An 18,456-nucleotide genomic window follows, 5' to 3' on the forward strand; every position below is an offset into this window, starting at 1 on the left:
TGGGACCTAGTATATGTTAAATTTTTATGTGGCTTTTTGGAGTTGAGAATCCGTTTGGATTGGATAATTATTATAACCCTATTTAAAATTGCAGAAGAGCTCAGCATTTGTGCATATAGGTGTGGAAGGAACAAAAGGAATTAAGGTGGAATCAAAACATGTTCTTAATAAATTCTTGGACTGAATTATGCTAATCACATCAGAACACGGCATATAGAATTCTGTGTTTTTGAGATAATATGATTTAACACCATATATGTGATCATTAAAGTCTGGCCCATGTATCCCTTCTGGGTTTTTGGACAGTTTATTGTATATCCCTTTAATGGGTACAAAGGTAAGAACTAGTTTTTGTGTCATATGTATTTAGAAGGCTTTGACTCCTAACATCTAGTATTGAGCTCCTAAATCAAAATCGTTAGCTTCTTTCAATTGAAAAACATGTTCTTTTTTTGAATATTTTTTCTCTTTCTCACTTTTATTATTTTCCCAACCTCCTCCTTTGGAAGGGGAAAAAAAGTCTTGTTATGGGAGGAAAAATTTACTGGTTTAATCTACTGATGTTTGATTAGCACAGAATACCATAGCTTATCCTGACATATAATCCTCTAAATTAAAAAAACACCATCCATGCACTAACTCATTTAGAATCTCCTTATTTTTCCCTCACATTGTGTAGTCAGTTAGGCCTTATTTCCTTATTGTGTAGAAGGAAAGGTCTAGGTGTCCAGCTGTTGGGAATCAGCAGTCTTTGATGGCCTTCCGTGATCCCTTGGGAGGAGACAGAGCTTCTGTGTTTCCTCTGAGGAAGAGGGAATTTCATGGAGGCCTAGGAAATTCCCAAGGTTTTATGGCCTGCAGCCCACACAGGCTTATTTTTCCCAGAATTGACCCTGAAAGTTTAATCCACATCTAAATGTCAGATATGTATTCCAAAATTCAAGCTGTGTTTGATTTAAGCCTAGAAGATAATAATTTTATCTCACAAGTCCTGCAACTGTTGGTGAGAACTTCTTTGAGAAGGTGTGTGTGTGAGATATCATTAATTTGTGTGTGATATTATTAAAATACTACACGTTTTATAGGTTTCTTCCATTTACCTTTTTATCCCTATTTTGCTAATTTTATTTTAGACCGTAAAACTCTTTGAGAAAACTTGTAACGTTCCACGTGGAATCATGTCTTAAGGTTAAGTTTCTAAAGCCATTACGTAAAACAAAAGTTGCGTACAGTCAGAATTAACCTTGAAAAACACTTCAGGAGAATGCCATACTGGACCTACCTATCATCTCTCACTAAACCCACCCAACACTCATTCTTTCAGCACAGCATCAGCTGGCTATTCCCTTGGTTGAGCACCAGCTAAAGTAGTTGGCTTGCATTTCAGTGGCCATGTTGTACAAGTAATGCATAGCTTGAAACACTGGGATCACGTTCAGTACAGTGTAAAGCCTGTATTACGAGAGGCCCTTAGGAACTGACACCAACTGAGGGAAGCCAACTCAGCTCATGTCCAGGGGCCTGTGCTTATTACATGGAATAGCCAGTGGGAACACTGTCACTACTTAAATTGCTGTTTTCCCCCAAGCCCCCATTTTTGTCTAAGCTCAAATCCTGAAGCATCACTTAAATGCAGTTGTGATGCAGTGTCGCTGTACTTCAGCCATGTCAGAACAGCTGTGACTACATGAATTATAATGGTTCATCATCTTTAATAGAAGACAGAGTGAATGCCCAGTTTCAAATTGGTCCAAATCTGTTTTTCTTTGCATCTACGTATGCTTGTTAACAAAGATGTAGAGTAGAAATGAAGGGCAATTTTGCTGCCGTCCAGTGTGAACTTTTCAACTATATTTTAAAATCTTCCTGAAGAAACAAAAATGACCGTATGAAACACTTGATAAATTCCTTCGGTGACCCCACATACTTTGTATTGTTAACAAAATCGGCGAACTGTCTCAAGACAGTATGTATCATATGCTTATACATAATTCGAATGTGCCCAGTATTTGTGTAAATTACTAAAGGCTCAAAAACTGTGTTGGAGGAAATATATTAGAATACTATTCAAATAGGTATTTTATGACTGATGGCAAAACCAGCTTCTGAAATTTGAACACAGCCAGGAGGTCACTGCACAGTATCAGAATAATGCAATTATGTGTTACAGGCTTATAATGGTGAGTTGAAGGTGTGAATAATAACTCATGTGCTGTTGAATTGTGAATAACACTGTCAGTGTCACTTCTAAGAAATTTCCACCTTCTCTAGAAATGGAGATAGAGAAGCAGAGTGTTCTGATTAGAGAGCGCCTCGAGTTGTCTCAAGTGATAAAGAGCAAAGGTAGAGCAGAGCCTTTTATCAGAAGAGGAGATGACATTGATCTGGTGAGACTCCCCATCACAGCAATCAGTCACATGGGAGAAAGCTGCCCTTCGTGCATCAATGAGATTACTTTCAGTGGTAAATGGTGGCCGTGGTTCATGGTATGAGTGGAAATGCTTGCCATTAGGCAATCAAAAGTGTCAGCGGAAGGCGCCCCCCCCCCCGCCCCCCGCCCACCCTGCTAAGGCTTGATTCATTGGGGTCAAAGTCCAGTCCAGGGTTAAGATTTCCAGGACAAATCTTCAAGCTATAAGAGTCAGAGGGTCAGTTGACTGAGCTAGGAATGGAAATACCAAGATAAGGATCTCAAAGGGAACAGATGCTTAAAGCAGGAAAGATGTGGGGAAAGGCGAATGGTCAGACTCAGGTTGCCATGGCAAAGTCAGGAGCCCAGGTAAGCCAAGTCACGTTGTCAGGTTGTCGCGTCTGGGTCAAAATGCCACTGGCAGCGTCAGGATGGTTGAGGGAAGGACCATGTTCAGGATTATAGGCCGAGATTTATAGGGTTCGTTCTTCTTTATAACTCTAACTTGCATATCACCCTCTCTGGACCAGTTTTTTAGCTTTCCCACAGGATCTTGACATTGGAGTAATTTTGTTGAACTCTTCGAAATGTATACAAATACATGCTTTTCAAAGTAACGTATTAGCATAAAACATAGTTTTTTCCCTCAGATTCTGCCACCAGTTTTTCATGTGACATTAAATTGTCTCTTAAGATGTTTAAGTATTGTTTCTTCACCTACTAATAAGAAGTATAATGTCAGAGATAACTGACAAAAGTAGTTCTAGAAATAAAGGGAGATTCTAAATGTGAAAACTTTGTCTGTTATTATATTATTCACCCTTTTTCTAAACTCATACTCTTAATATAGGAATTAATAGGCAATCATAGTGAGCAAAGGGTTCTTAATTTAGAGTGTTTTAATCAACAAAATAACTGAAATCTAAAAGAAATGAAATGTCCATATGAAGAAAGGCGTATTCTTGTTATTTGGGGAAACTTTTAATCAAAAATAATTGAAAAAGGGGGTCACCATCATAGTGGTGATGAATTGGGAAAGAAATTAGAAAAATTCCCAAATGTTGTTCATGGGTAGTCAGTTCTGTGTTCCAAAATTTCACTGGACTAAACCATGAAAAATCTTATTTGTCAATATACCTTTGAAAAAATAGATATTCTTTTTACAAAATTAGGAGCAGGGAGAAGATAAAGAATTTATAAAATCATAATTTTCGCTGAATATTTACACTGGTAATTTTCAGAGCTTTCCAGTGTGAAAATATCATTTGAAGAATTTTATGGAGTTAAGCCCCATTAAAAGCCATTGTTTCTTGCTAAATCTCATTTAGCGTATGTGGGCACACTATATAAGTGTATTTGCATTATGGAATTTAAATCTGAAGAATGGAAGTGTAAGTGCTGTTGGACTATAGTTGCTGTAAATCTTCAAAATGCTTTTGAATTAATGATCCTGAGTACACTTGTAAGAATCTCTAACTTTTCTTATTTGACAGAAATCTTTATCACCAACAGAAAATAAGTAATAGCTGTGTCCATGACTGTCTTCAGCTGAATATTCTCTTCCAGAACTTAGTTTGGAGTTTGAAGTATAATTAGTAAGAGAAGATTGCATATAGACAGTTAGATTTTATTATATTCATGTTATCAAGAGTGTGAATGCCACAGAATCCCAGGTACTTTGAGAGCTCTGTTCCCACTTTGAAAAAAATATGCCCTGTTTTCTAAGGCAGAACGGTGGTACTGCTAAATTTGTAGTTTAAAGCTAGGATGATTTCTTAGGTCCTTAAATGCAGAAAGATAAGACAAACAACCCTTCCCATCAGGGGGAAACAAACAAGAAAAGAATAGCATATTGGCATTCTTAAAGGGTGCGAGAGTTTTTTTCTTCACTCCCTATCTTTCAAAAGGAGGAAACCTTTTTGAGAAAACTTTTAAAATTCCACCCTTTTGTAAATATAGAAAGACGAACACCATGTTTACATAATTAAAATATTCTGTGGTAAGCATCAAAATAACATTTGTACAGTAACATCATAAAAAAATTGAATAATCTATCAAACTCAAAGCAGTCCCTATTCTACTGATTATTGTTGACATACATCTAATGTTGCATACATCTAATTTCAACCGTTTTGTTCAGTGAGTTTGTAAGGATTATCTCACCCAGGTAGAAATATTCCTGTTAAGGTTCCATTCTATAAAGACTGTTCTTAACTGCGTCATCAGGTCTGGACCCCAGGCTGGTATCTACTCACCGGTGGCAAACACCTCTCCTTGACAACCAAGAGCTACATGACTTGAGGCTATCTGAAAATGACACAGCTCTTTGGAATTAACTGTGTACAATTTAATCATAGTTAGGGTACATTATTTACATGCATACCCACTTAGGCATACACGCAAAGTCATGGCAGGCGAATTCACAAGTCGGACAGTGGTTTGCTGGCAGTGACTAGCTCCCTCTAGTTCAGCCAGTGGTGAGCTTTACCAGCAGCAGTCCTGGCTGCCTCTCCGTCCTGGTCCTAATCCAGAGTTTCTTTCTCCTTCATGTGGGTTCTTTGTCATAGGTTGAGTCTCTTTTGCACCCCATTCAGTTTTATGCCGGTTTCCCACATGAGCTTATTAGAGATGTAATATTAATTACCCAGAAATCTCTGTCTGCAGTTGCTCCAGCATCATTCTTTAATGAATACAGACTTCATTGCATGTCTTTCTATTACTTTAGCTGCTTCAATTTCTATTTTTATTACAAAGGTCTGTGCAAATAAAAGAATATCAAAAGGTATGGCTATAAATGCTAAATTCCCTCTGTCTTGAGATGCCTGTGCACTGCTGCTACAAAATGCCACTGCATTTTAATGCAGTTCTCACAAGGCAGCAAGGTATGGTCAAAATAACGCTGGCTTTGGAGTCACACATCTCCTGGTCCGCCACTCACCAATTGGGCTACTTATCTGAGCCTCAGCGTGCTCATTTGTGAAATGTTAATAACAATGTCATCCTCAAAAGTTGGGGGATTAAATGAGATGAAGTATGTAAAGCATAAATATTATACTTAAGGCGTCATAGGAGCTTAATGTTAGTTTCTTTTCTCCAGCCTGTTGTAGTAATGGGAGGAGACTATGGCATGCACAAATGAACGCTCATTTTAAAATGTATTTCAATTGAGGCAATTATGAACTAGGAAGAATAAGGTTAGATTCCGAAGGAGCAGATAATGCCTTACTGTGGTGTGTGTTGCATTTGGGGATATATTACTATAGGTGACGATGAAGAAAATGACATGGTTTCTGAATTTCATTGCAACTTTAAACTCTTTCCAGCTTTAAAGTGTTAAAAGCCTGTTTAACTATACATCTGCCTTTAAAGGCGTAGGCAGTATAATTGACAAGAAATCACTGCAATATAAATCTGTTTTGTTATACCGCTTGAATTAATTTAAAATAAAATTTCAGCACATTGAAAGTGCAGGAGTGGCGTTGATCACCTCCATATGGATACAGCTATAATAGGAACTTTTTTGGTAAGAATGGCTAACCTTTACCTTATCCAGTGAACAAATAATACAGTAAGCCTTATTTTCTAACTAGCAACTTGGAGATGGGATTATTGATACTTTACCAGATTTTATATGATTGCAAGAGCATGTGAGTTACATCATAAGCTAATGTTGCTTCTGAAACTATCAGGCAAAATTCTTAGAAGCTCTACTACTAAGTTCCATAAAGCCAGGAGAATGGAACCATTAACATGTAAATAGAGGGAGGAAAAACAGGAGTCCTCAGAAAGTAACTCCTCAAGGCTGGCCTTAACTTCCATTCTGGCCCAGTATGTTGTTAGAAGACCTGGTCTTTAAGATATAAATGAGATGAAGGAGGAGATGCAGGTTGAAAGGTAGTAAGCAGTGGTGGAAAGAGCCTTCTTTGAAGTTAGACCTTGTACATCTATTAGCCATGACCCTCAGCTTCCTCATGTCTATGGAGCAAAACAATAAAAGCTACCTTTAAGTATTCTTCTGTGATTCTGAAGTATTTACAACACCCATTACACAGCAATTATGTAACTCAACTCAAGTTCCAGCTCCTATAGATTGGTAGTAGCTTTCTGAAGTTCTGGGTTAAGAAGGATCCTAAGGCCATGTCTAGGATTATGGGGAAGGAACGCGGTAAGTGATTAGTGATGTCTGCTCTGAGCAGAAAGTGGAGTAACTAAAAGTCTGTATCAATATATTGGCTGTATAAATGTTCCATAAATTATGACTATTATGATTATTGCTGCTTTATGACAAAGGCATTTTTATGTTCCTCTTCAAATTTCTACCTCTTCAACACAAAATGGAATCAGTTAACTGCTTTGGTTACAATAGCTGTGTTGTTTTTTGTTTTATTATTTTTTTTATTTTTATTGATTTGATGGTAAACCTGTGTGTGTTATCTGCACAGAAGAGCTGAGAGATGAAATCAGAATTTTCTATTCCTAATTGTATTATATAAACCAACTACCTGGGAAAAAATCTGATACCGTTACTAGCAGTAGAGTGAGGGTTAGAGAGAGAGAAAAAAAAAAGAGAATGTTGCGATGTAATCCTGGCTTATCATGAAAGGTTTGCACGGTGCCCCATAACTTCTTTAAAATATTCACACAAGGGAGAATGTTTTGCACTTAGATGGTCCATGAATTTCTAGACTTTTTTCCTGTTTCTCTCTGAGGTCAGATTTCTTCTCTGGGTAAATAGTCATGTTCCTGTCAGCCATAGGGGATTTTCTGAATCGTAAACAGCTGATTTTGTATTCTTGCCCCATTCCTTCTATCTGAGAACTGAAATCTGATCAAACCCGTATTTTGAAATTTATTTATTTATCGGCATATGGAAGAATAGTTTACGGTCTGAGTATGATTATTTTTTCCCACAAATGTAGGAAAATTGTGGGGATTTTTAAGACAGTCCCTTATCAGTTTCCTTCTTTTTCCTTTATTACTGATGACTTCATTCTGCTTGAATTCAGTGCTTCGGTTTCTTTGGGTAAACTAATAGATTATGTATGCTGTGTTTGCACCACGTTGATTGAACTCATCTGGTGAGTTTAAGCGTGGCTTAAACATGCATGCATGTCATGGGCAGAAGCCCGCACAGTGGATGCAGGCCCATAGTTAGCTCAGAACACTCAAGAGTGAGGGAAGCTGTTCAGAATTGAGCTGTGCTGTCTTTCCTGCCTTCCATTGTTCAGAAAAGCATATCAGACGTTCCACTTTTTTCTTACCTTTATCTTTTCCAAGTTCTCGAGGAAAACTTTCGTTCAAAAAAAAAAAGTAGAGTCAGGAAACAGAGTTAGAACTACTTTGCACGTTTTAAAAATACATATTGAAAAAAATAAATAAATAAAAATAAAAAAAATACATATTGAAGAAAAATCAAAGTATGTGATCCCTAAGAACTTGTCTTTTCTTAAACAAAAGCATAAGCTGCTTGGTGTCCATAGAGCAGGTAGGAAGCCAAGGACTCTGTGCTAACTTTGTACAGAGGATGTTGAGACACGTGGTCCTGCTTTCAATTAACTTACAATCTAGTTTGGGAAGAACGTTTTCCTTCCAAAAAACGTTTACTCACCCTTTTCTTTTATAGTTTAAGTATAATTTTTAAATGTTTTAACAAAATAGTAGATGACTTCTTTCTACTGCTTTCAGATATCTCATTCTATCAGATATCTCATTTAAACTTAAAGCTCAACTGTAATACTTGGGGATGTTTTTGGCATGTAGAGGTCTTCACCGTGGGACCCCTACCTACTTTTCTCAGTCTCACCTGTCTCTCTTCCCTGTTTCCTCCCGTGTTCCCTGTATATACTCTAGCAGTGATTCTCACATACCCATGAAATATGAGTATCATTATGATTAATTGTTACAAATTGAGTTAAAGTACCAACATTTGCAAGTGATATATTTCATCATTTATTAGAGTAAGTTCAGAATATCCCTAAAGTACCAGCACTCCCTTTTTATTATAATTTGCTTCCCAAATGAGAGAAGGAAGGGAACATTCATCACCCAATATGGGTACGAGGCAGGACAGAAGAAGCCGAGGACCACTGCTTGCCCAACTGACCTCCTTGCATTCCCCCAAAGCAGGGTGCTTTCTCATTTCTGTCCTTTGCATTGCCCTTCCCTCCACCTGGAATTTCCTCACCTCACTTGTCCAGTTATTGAGCACCTGTGCATCCTTCAAGACTCAGCTAAAGTGTCACCTCCTCTGTAGAGCCTTCTGTGGTCTCCTTCCTTGGCCCTGCTCTCACCCTGTTAAATCTTAAGCAGTGTGAGTCCCCAAAGGCCCTGTGCACACCTACAGCACTGGTCACCATGGATTGTGGTCCTCTGTATCCCTTTCAGCCCCCCACCTCCCAGACTGTGTGCTTTTTGTGAACGAGTTCTGTTTGTTTTAAGATCCCCAGGTCTTAACATAAGGTCTGACACAATGGGGCACTCAGTTATGCCTCAGATGAACCAAACAAGTTGATCAGCTGTAGAGGCCTGCCTAGCATCCTCCCCTTGCTTCCTAGCCCTGATTGTATCATGTGATGTTGGTACTGTTGGTACTGATGGTGACAGGTCCAAGTTAAAAGGGAGCCACTGGCTGACTAGTGTGGGGTTGAATGGATAAGTCACTGGAGAAGCTGTAATTCCTGAGAGGAAGAAGTAGCTAAGTAGAGAGAGGAAAAGCTTGGACAACTAACCAAGATGGTATGTTCTATGACCAGCTCTTTAGTTTTCTTTTTACTTCTTCACATGGCTTCCACCTTCTTCTCTTTCTCTATGTCCTGCCCACACCCATATAATGACATGTACTCCAGCCCCACTCCAGAAATTCACACATGTCATTAAAATGAACAGTGGCACCTGCCAACTCTGCATCACCTCCAACCTTCAGTTCAAACAACTGGTCTCAAGTTGGTACCACTTATTTGAGAAAATGAGTTACTACATTAAAATTTAACCAAACTCTGTACATATGATTATAAGAAAAAGGTGATGGCTCTTTTAATTGCTCTAAAGATCAGGACCTTATCTTAAGTTCTCACTCAAAAGGCATTTATTAATCCCAAGTTAGACGTTTTGACCCTTGGAGCTAAACATATGCACATAAAGACTGGTTTTTATTTATTTTTATTACCAGGGATTTCACAGTTCTCCTAGCATGTCTGTATGATATTACTGAATCTTCCAAATTTGGATGTCAGCTGCTTTGATAAAAAAAAAAAAAAATCAAAAAGCGAGTTTCCAGGATGATGTACATTGTGTGACTGTCTGATTATGTCCTGCAGTGGCCGTTCCATTAGCGGAAGCACTGACCGCATCCAGAAGTTGCGGAAGGAGTATTATCAGGCTCGGAGGGAAGCTTTCGCTTTATGTGAGGACAGTGAAGGAAGAGCAAGACCTGACTATGACCTTCACTGGGTAAGTCCATGCCTGATTGCAATCACTGAATTCATCTTTACTGATGTAGTTAAGAGCAGAAGAACATAGCCAAGAATGCGCTGTACACATCAAGCTATATTTAGGTTACTTCAGTTTCACAGAGTGAACATTACCTAAACCACAGCCATTTTCTCCCACAGAAGTTGCTTCTGTAAATCAAACCACCCTAATGCACAGTAGTTCATTTTAATTGCTCTCATATTTACTCCCTGTTGGACTTGTATGCCAGCTTGTTGGGATGGAGCAGATGTTAGCTATTTTAAAGAACACAAGCAATCTTGGCCATCATCTACTGAGCCTTAATCCTTGCCCTCCATCTCTTGAGTCTCAGACATCTGGTCAAGCTTTAACAGACCATGCAACATAAGCCATCTCTCCTTTGGCAAATGATATTAGAAATAAATTTCAGAAGGGTCCGAAAGATATCAATTCAAAGATATCAACTGTTTGTGTATTGCATCTGAACAATTTACATTTTGCTGATCTTACCAGTACACTAAGATCATTTTATTTTGAGATAAGGGCAGTTTTTTATTAGAGGGTTCTCTGTGCCAAATCCTTCAACGTTTGGGAAGAGAAAAGAATATTGTTACCTCTAAAGAGATATTTTCTGGGGTTTTTTCAAAATAGCATGATTCATTCTCTTGCCCTTTTCAAGAAGGCAAGGTTCTCACTCATCCTCTTTGATGATTACTGCCTCTTCTCCTGCAGTTTTTAGTGCTGTTTTGAGAACCCCATAAGGAATTGTCTTATCCCTGGTGCCACACCAGCTCTTTCGAAGGACAGATGTATTAAAGGAAAGTTTCCTTTCTTGATTTTCACACTCATATTTGTGTTCACGAGGTCAGAGTAGGGAGAGTAGAGTCCAGCCAATGAGCTGATTCCCTCTAGTCTTCACTTGGATACTGTGGTTTCTCATGCATGAAACCTAGTACTTTTACACAGGGGCTCCAAACTCAGTTTCAGCATCCACCACTGTTGTGCAGAGCGACTGAAATTTCTTAGCCCCATAGACTCTTCCTTATATGGCAGAGTTTAAAAACACTAATCAGAAGCACACAGTAAGGATTAGCGATCTCCAACCAAATGGCTTCAGCCTCTTCCACAGATAAGCATCCTGTGACTACACATCCGAACAAACAGCTATTTACTGGTTTTATTACAGATGTTAGGATTAGGCAGAATGGCATTTACAGTGATGGGGCGACTGGTCATTTAGACTCTCAGTAACAGAAGAGAAAGATGTTCACAGAGTAACCATCTACAACAATTCATTTCAAGCTTAATCAGATTGACTTATTGACTTTGATGAAAGACTCTATACATGAGGCTCTGTTCCCTCAACCAAACGGACAATAAAATAAAGGGAAGTTGTTCCCACCATGTCCAGTGCATTGAAAAGTCTTCCTTCTCAAAACCGGTGTGAATTCCTATGAGCAAAATAAGATAAGTAATTTTAGATAAAGTAGTCCCTGTTGTTTGGACCTTACTTTATATGATCTCCTTGCATCAAGCTGAAAGGATGAAAATGCTTACACTCATGAGACTTAAAGTTTCCTCTTACCTTCATCAAACCTGAGCTAGATAACTACACACTTGTGTCCTCCCTATCTTGATGATTCTGTTTCTGTGCTGAGCAAATGTGTAACCAGACAAACAATCTAGTGAGTAAAAGAGTCTCTCTATTTTCATTTGTGTTTCCCATGCTCGGGTGTGTTGAGCTTTGCCAAAAGTGACTGATTTTACATTTCCCAGACAGCTGGGGACTCCAGCTTCCCAAAGGGATGCTTGGGAAATGCACTGTCATAAAAGATGACTGTTCATTGTGATTGGCTGTGATACTCCAAACCAGGGATTAGAATCTCAGCATCCTTTCCCGTCCTCTCCACAAGCCAAGGAAAAACACTAGTATCTTTTGTCCAGCGTAGACCTGAGAGATCACCCCGTTGCCTTGCTACTTTTGGAGAGATCTAGGAAGGCAAGTTTAGAAAGTTACCATTTCATTCCTGCCAGTCAGCCAGACACAACAAGGCAGCTTTTATGAGACTGTGGTTCCTAGATTGGCTGGTCTTCAGGATCACCGAGAGTGCCTGTTAAAAACGGATAGACAGTCCATGAAGGGGAGGGATGGGACCCAAGAGAGGGCTCCCAGGTGCTTCTCCAGGTGGTCATCAAGCTTTCTGACTCACAAGTCTAAAAGTAGGGCATTGATTCCAATTGCTTCAGGAAACACTGAAGTAGTTCTACTTATCTAACAAGATCAGTACATGGAACAGCGTCATCAAAAAATACTGTCATCGACTCAGAATCCCCCAAGCTCCCAGTACCTCAGACTGAGAGGCCTGACAAATATCCCCTCCAGTCACACTATACTGGGGAACTTCTGATCTATCGAGAAGGAAATTAGGGGAATAAGTTACCTAATAACTACTTTTTTAAAAGGCCAAAAAGAATGAAAGCATGCTCACAAAAGTCTTCAAATCCAAAATTATTAAAACAATCACGGAGGGCTTCCCTGCACAGTGGTTGAGAGTCCGCCTGCCGGTGCAGGGGACACGGGTTCGTGCCCCGGTCCGGGAAGATCCCACATGCCGTGGAGCGGCTGGGCCCGTGAGCCATGGCCGCTGAGCCTGCGCATCCGGAGCCTGGGCTCCGCAACGGGAGAGGGCACAACAGTGAGAGGCCCACGTACCGAAAAAAAAAAATCACGGAAAGAGTATTAGGATCTATGAATCACTGAAAAGATTATTAGGTTCTGTTCATAGTTTTCTGGTGGTTTTATTGTTTGTTTATTTTATTTTTCACATCTCTGAAATTAGGGTACAGTTTACAGTCACTTTTAGCCAGGTGTAATGATACAGTTGTCATTTTCTGCACAAGAAATGTATAATGAAATTTGCAGGCTGTATATTAGAAACTTGGAAGACAATCCTAGAGAAATTTTGGAGTATGCTTTTAGGAAAGGCTGCTCCTTATTAATATTTTTTGGAATGTATTTTTAGCACTCTTTTTTTCTTTGACCCCCCTCAGACTTCCTGCATCTTCCCAGGCCATCTTGTGGGTAGTTTTCTACCTATGTTACACCTGCCCAGTGGCCCAGAGCCAAAGATTTCTCTTACTGCTCTCTTGGGTTCTCCCTTGCTCTCATACCTCTCTCTCTTTTCCTTCTCTTTTTTCTGTGTCTCCTATTCAATTTTAACCAATATTTGCTCAGCCTTAGCATAAGCGCAGTACTGGTAACAATAATATATCATCTCTATGTCGGAGGAACTCACAGTCTAGCCAGGAATACAGACATCTAAGCCAAAACCAAAAGAAAGGACATTAATATATGTGAGAAATGCTGTAGTGTAGAGTAGTATTATCTTCTAAATGAGTGCAGAGAATGCAGTTAATTCTGTTGGAAGCAGGGTGTGCATGAGGGGTGCTGGGAAAGCGATAGAGAACATTTGGGAGTTGCCTCAGTCACATATTTTGTTCTTTTTCTCTCAAATATGGTGGTTTTTCTTTTCCCAAAGGAGCTCCTGATTTATTCACTTCATTTGTGTTGAAATAAATGAATACACACAGATTGCAAGGTTTGTAAATATAGACATGAGACCTTAAAATTCTTTTCAGCAAGTCTGTTTGGTAGCTGTTTTCCCATCTAGGCTCTGAAAAGCTGTAAAGAACAAGTGGAGGGAATTTCAATGGCTCCAAGAGATGCCTGGTGAGTTTTTATAGGCCCAATTAAGAGAGCAAGATAGGCTAGCTGTGAAGTGTTCAGATTTGCCAGAAGAAAACCTAATACCTGTTATCTGCTGGCATCTTATGTTCTGGAAAATTTGTTAAGACTGCCACAGTCCTCTGGCAGCAGGCTGTGGTTTGTCCTAGATGGGCTTTATTATTATTATTATTATTAGCAGATAAAGATTTCTGCTTCTTTAACAGTAGCATGAATATCCTGTAAGTAATAATTTTGGAAATGGGATGGCTCTAGAGCTTTCTACAAATATTAGTACCTTTATTACTGTTTCTTTTCAAGAGCTGCATGGCATATATTATACCTCCTTCCTCTTTTTACTTCTTTGGCTAAATTAGAAGAATGTTTATCTGTAAAAGGGGTTTGTAGACACATGGGTGGGAAGGAGGTAAGCGGGTTGCCACCGTCATAAAAGACATAACACTATGTCTTTATGGCGAAAGGGATTGGTTCAGGTAGGTCATGGTTGGAACAAAGAGTTGGTTGGGTGAATAAATAAAAACATTCTGAAAGATTTGTTTCTTCCATTATGAAGATGATTTACAAACCAAATGGATGGATATACTTGGCAGCTGTCTGGACAATAACAGACACAGCTGGTGAATTCTGTAGTCAGAAGAAAGGGAGATCAAGATGCTGAGCTCGTGCTAGCCATCTTAGGAAAGGATTTGAGATGGAATGTGTAATAGCCACACAAGTACAAAACCATCAGAAGGTAATTTTCTACACATGATGGATAAGAGAAATGAGCTCCTGCTGTACACTGGTCCAGTACAAGAACGAAGACTTGTTCCTATTTTCCTTCTCCTGCTCCTTGAAGGCATTTGTTAAAAACTAGGGACGGGGGCGAGGGGGGGGGGGGAACTTTCAAGGTAGTGGAGGAGTAAGACGTGGAGATCACTTTCCTCCCCACAAATACATCAGAAATACATCTACACGTGGAACAACTCCTACAGAACACCTGCTGAACACTGGCAGAAGACCTCAGACCTCCCAAAAGACAAGAAACTCCCCCACATACCTGGGTAGGGCAAAAGAAAAAAGAAAAAACAGAGACAAAGAATAGGGAAGGGACCTGCACCAGTGGGAGGGAGCTGTGAAGGAGGAAAGGTTTCCACACACTAGGAAGCCCCTTCACTGGTGGAGATGGGGGTGGGCAGGGGGAAAGCCTCGGAGCCCCGGAGGAGAGCGCAGCAACAGGGGTGCGGAGGGCAAAGCAGAGGGATTCCAGCACGGAGGATCGGTGCCAGCACAGAGGATCGGTGCTGACCGGCACTCACCACCCCAGGAGGCTTGTCTGCTCACCCGCCGGGGCGGGTGGGACTGGGAGCTGAGGCTCAGGCTTCGGTCGGATCGCAGGGAGAGGACTGGGGTTGGCGGCATGAACACAACCTGAAGGGGTTAGTGCCCCACAGCTGGCCGGGAGGGAGTCCGGGGAAAAGTCTGGAGCTGCCGAGAGGCAAGAGACCATTGTTTCAGGGTGCGCGAAGAGAGGGGATTCATAGCACCACATAAACGAGCTCCAGAGACGGGCGCGAGCCGCGGCTAAAAGCGCAGACCCCAGAGACGAGCATTAGACGCTAAGGCCGCTGCTGCCGCCACCAAGAAGCCTGTGCGCGAGCACAGCTCACTCTCCACACCACCCTTCCGGGAGCCTGTGCCCGCCACTGCCAGGGTCCCATGATCCAGGGACAACTTCCCCGGGAGAACGCACGGCGGCCTCAGGCTGGTGCAATCCGTGCCCCTCCCTCCCCCCGGCCTGAGTGAGCCAGAGCCCCCGAATCAGCTGCTGCTTTAACCCAGTCCTGTCTGGGCGAAGAACAGATGCCCTCAGGCGACCTACACGCAGAGGCGGGGCCAAATCCAAAGCTGAACCCCGGGAGCTGTGCGAACAAAGAAGAGAAAGGGAAATCTCTCCCAGCAGCCTCAGGAGCAGCGGATTAAATCTTCACAATCAACTTGATGTACCCTGCATCTGTGGAACACATGAATAGACAACGAATCATCCCAAATTGAGGAGGTGGACTTTGGGGGCAATGATATATATATTTTTCCAACTTTTTCTCTTTGTGTGAATGTGTATGTGTATGCTTCTGTGTGTGATTTTGTCTATATAGGTTTGCTTTTACCATTTGTCCTAGGGATCTGTCTGTCCATATTTTTTTAAAATAGTTTTTAACACTTCTTACCATTGATGGATTTCTTTATTGGTTTGGTTGCTCTCTTCTTAATTTTTTTTATTACTTTTAATTTTTTTTAATTTAACTAACTTTTAAAATTTTTTATTTTAATAACTTTTATTTTAGTTTAGTTTTTTTTTTCTTTTTTTTTTTTCTCTCCCTCTTCTTCTGACCTGTGTGGCTGACATAGGGTCTTGGTGCTCCGGCCAGGAGTCAGACCTGAGCCTCTGAGCTAGGAGAGCCGAGTTCAGGACATTGGTCCACCAGAGACCTCCCGCCCCAAATAATATCAGTCGGCAGGAGCTCTCCCAGAGATCTCTGTCTCAACGCTAAGACCCAGCTCCACTCAGCAACCAGCAGCTCCAGTGCTGGACACCCCATGGCCAACAACTAGCGAGACAGGAACACAACCCCACCCATTAGTAGAGAGGCTGCCTAAAATCATACTAAGTTCACAGACACCCCAAAACACACCACTGGACGCGGTCCTGCCCACTGGAAAGACAGGATCCAGCCTCATCCACCAGAACACAGGCAACAGTCTCCTCCACCAGGAAGCCTACACAACCCACTGAACTAACCTTACCCACTGGGGGAAGACCCCAAAAACAACGGGAATTATGAACCTGCAGCCAGCAAAAAGGAGACCCCAAACACAGTAAGTTAAGCAAAATAAGAAGACAGAGAAATACACAGCACATGAAGGAGCAAGGTAAAAACCCACCAGACCAAACAAATGAAGAGGAAATAAGCAGTCTACCTGAAAAAGAATTGAGAGTAATGATAGTAAAGATGATCCAAAATCTTGAAAATAGAATGGAAAAAAACACAAGAAACGTTTCACAAGGACCTAGAAGAACTAAAGAGCAAACAAACAATAATGAACAACACAATAAATGAAATTAAAAATTCTCTAGAAGGAATCAATAGCAGAATAACTGAGACAGAAGAACAGGTAAGTGACCTGGAAGATAAAATAGTGGAAATAAGTAACGCAGAGCAGAATAAAGAAAAAAGAATGAAAAGAATTGAGGACACTCTTAGAGACCTCTGGGACAATGTTAAACACACCAACATTCAAATTATAGGGGTCCCAGAAGAAGAGAAACAGAAAGTGACTGAGAAAATATTTGAAGAGATTATACTTGAAAACTTTCCTAATATGGGAAAGGAAAGAGTCAATCAAGTACAGGAAGCGCAGAGAGTCCTGTACAGGATAAATCCAAGGAGAAACATGCCAAGACATATATTAATCAAACTATCAAAAATTAAATACAAAAAAAAATTTTAAAGCAGCAAGGGAAAAGCAACAAATAATATACAAGGGAATCCCCATAAGGTTAACGGCTGATTTCTCAGCAGAAACTTGGCAAGCCAGAAGCATGTGGCAGAACATATTTAAAGTGATGAAATGGAAAAACCTACAACCAAGATTACTCTACCCAGCAAGGATCTCATTCAGATTTGACAGAGAAATAAAACCTTTACAGACGAGCAAAAGCTAAGAGAATTCAGCACGACCAAACAAGCTTTACAGCAAATGCTGAAGGAACTTCTCTAGGCAGGAAACACAAGACAAGGAAAAGCCCTACAATAACAAAGCGAAGGCAATTAAGAAAATGGTAATAGGAACATACATATTGATAATTAACCTTAAATGTAAATGGATTAAATGCTCCAACCAAAAGGCATAGACTGGCTGAATGGATACAAAAACAAGACCTGTATATATGTTGTCTACAAGAGACCCACTTCAGACCTAGGGACACATACAGCTTGAAAGTGAGGGGATGGAAAAAGATATTCCATGCAAATGGAAATCAAAAGAAAGCTGGAGCAGCAATTCTCCTATCAGAGAAAATACACTTTAAAATAAAGACTATTATAAGAGACAAAGAAGGGCACTACATAATGATCGAGGGATCAATCCAAGAAGAAGATACAACAATTGTAAATATTTATGCACCCAACATAGGAGCACCTTGATACATAAGGCAAATGCTAACAGCCATAAAAGGGGAAATGGATGGTAACACAATCATAGTAGGGGACTTGAACATCCCACTTTCACCAATGGGCACATCATCCAAAATGAAAATAAATAAGGAAACACAGCTTTAAGTGACGCATTAAATATGATGGACTTAACTGATATTTATAGGACATTCCATCCAAAAACAGCAGAATACACTTCCTTCTCAAGTGCTCATGGAACATTCTGCAGGATAGATCATATATTGGGTCACAAAAAAAGCCTTAGTAAATTTAAGAAAATTGAAATTGTATCAAGTATCTTTTCTGACCACAACGGTATGAGACTAGATATCAATTACAGGAAAAAAACTGTAAAAAATACAAATACATGGAGGATAAACAATACTCTACTAAATAACCAAGAGATCACTGAAGAAATCAAAGAGGAAATTTAAAAACTACCTATAAACAAATGACAGTAAAAACATGACAACCCAAAACCATGCAGCAAAAGCAGTTCTAAGAGGGAAGTTTATAGCAATACCATCCTACCTTAAGAAACAAAAATTATCTGAAATAAACAACCTAACCTTACCCCTAAAACAGTTAGAGAAAGAAGAACAAAAAACACCAAAGTTAGCTGAAGGAAAGAAATCATAAAGTTCAGATCAGAAATGAAT

The 18,456-nt window shown here is 40.1% G+C and overlaps 1 protein-coding gene across 3 annotated transcripts in view; it reads left to right on the forward strand.

The window, feature by feature from the left end:
- PARD3B (par-3 family cell polarity regulator beta) overlaps positions 1 to 18,456 on the forward strand; it is a 1,046,263-nt gene that overhangs the window by 899,193 nt on the left and 128,614 nt on the right. For all 3 annotated transcript variants that reach the window (XM_082840795.1, XM_082840797.1, XM_082840796.1), the window contains one exon: positions 9,727 to 9,859. In XM_082840795.1, the coding sequence (XP_082696921.1) occupies positions 9,727 to 9,859 (133 nt within the window). The remainder of the gene's footprint in view (positions 1 to 9,726; positions 9,860 to 18,456) is intronic.

Source organism: Leucopleurus acutus (genome assembly GCF_964270905.1).
Source record: "Leucopleurus acutus genome assembly, chromosome: 6".
Lineage (NCBI taxonomy): Eukaryota > Metazoa > Chordata > Mammalia > Artiodactyla > Delphinidae > Leucopleurus > Leucopleurus acutus.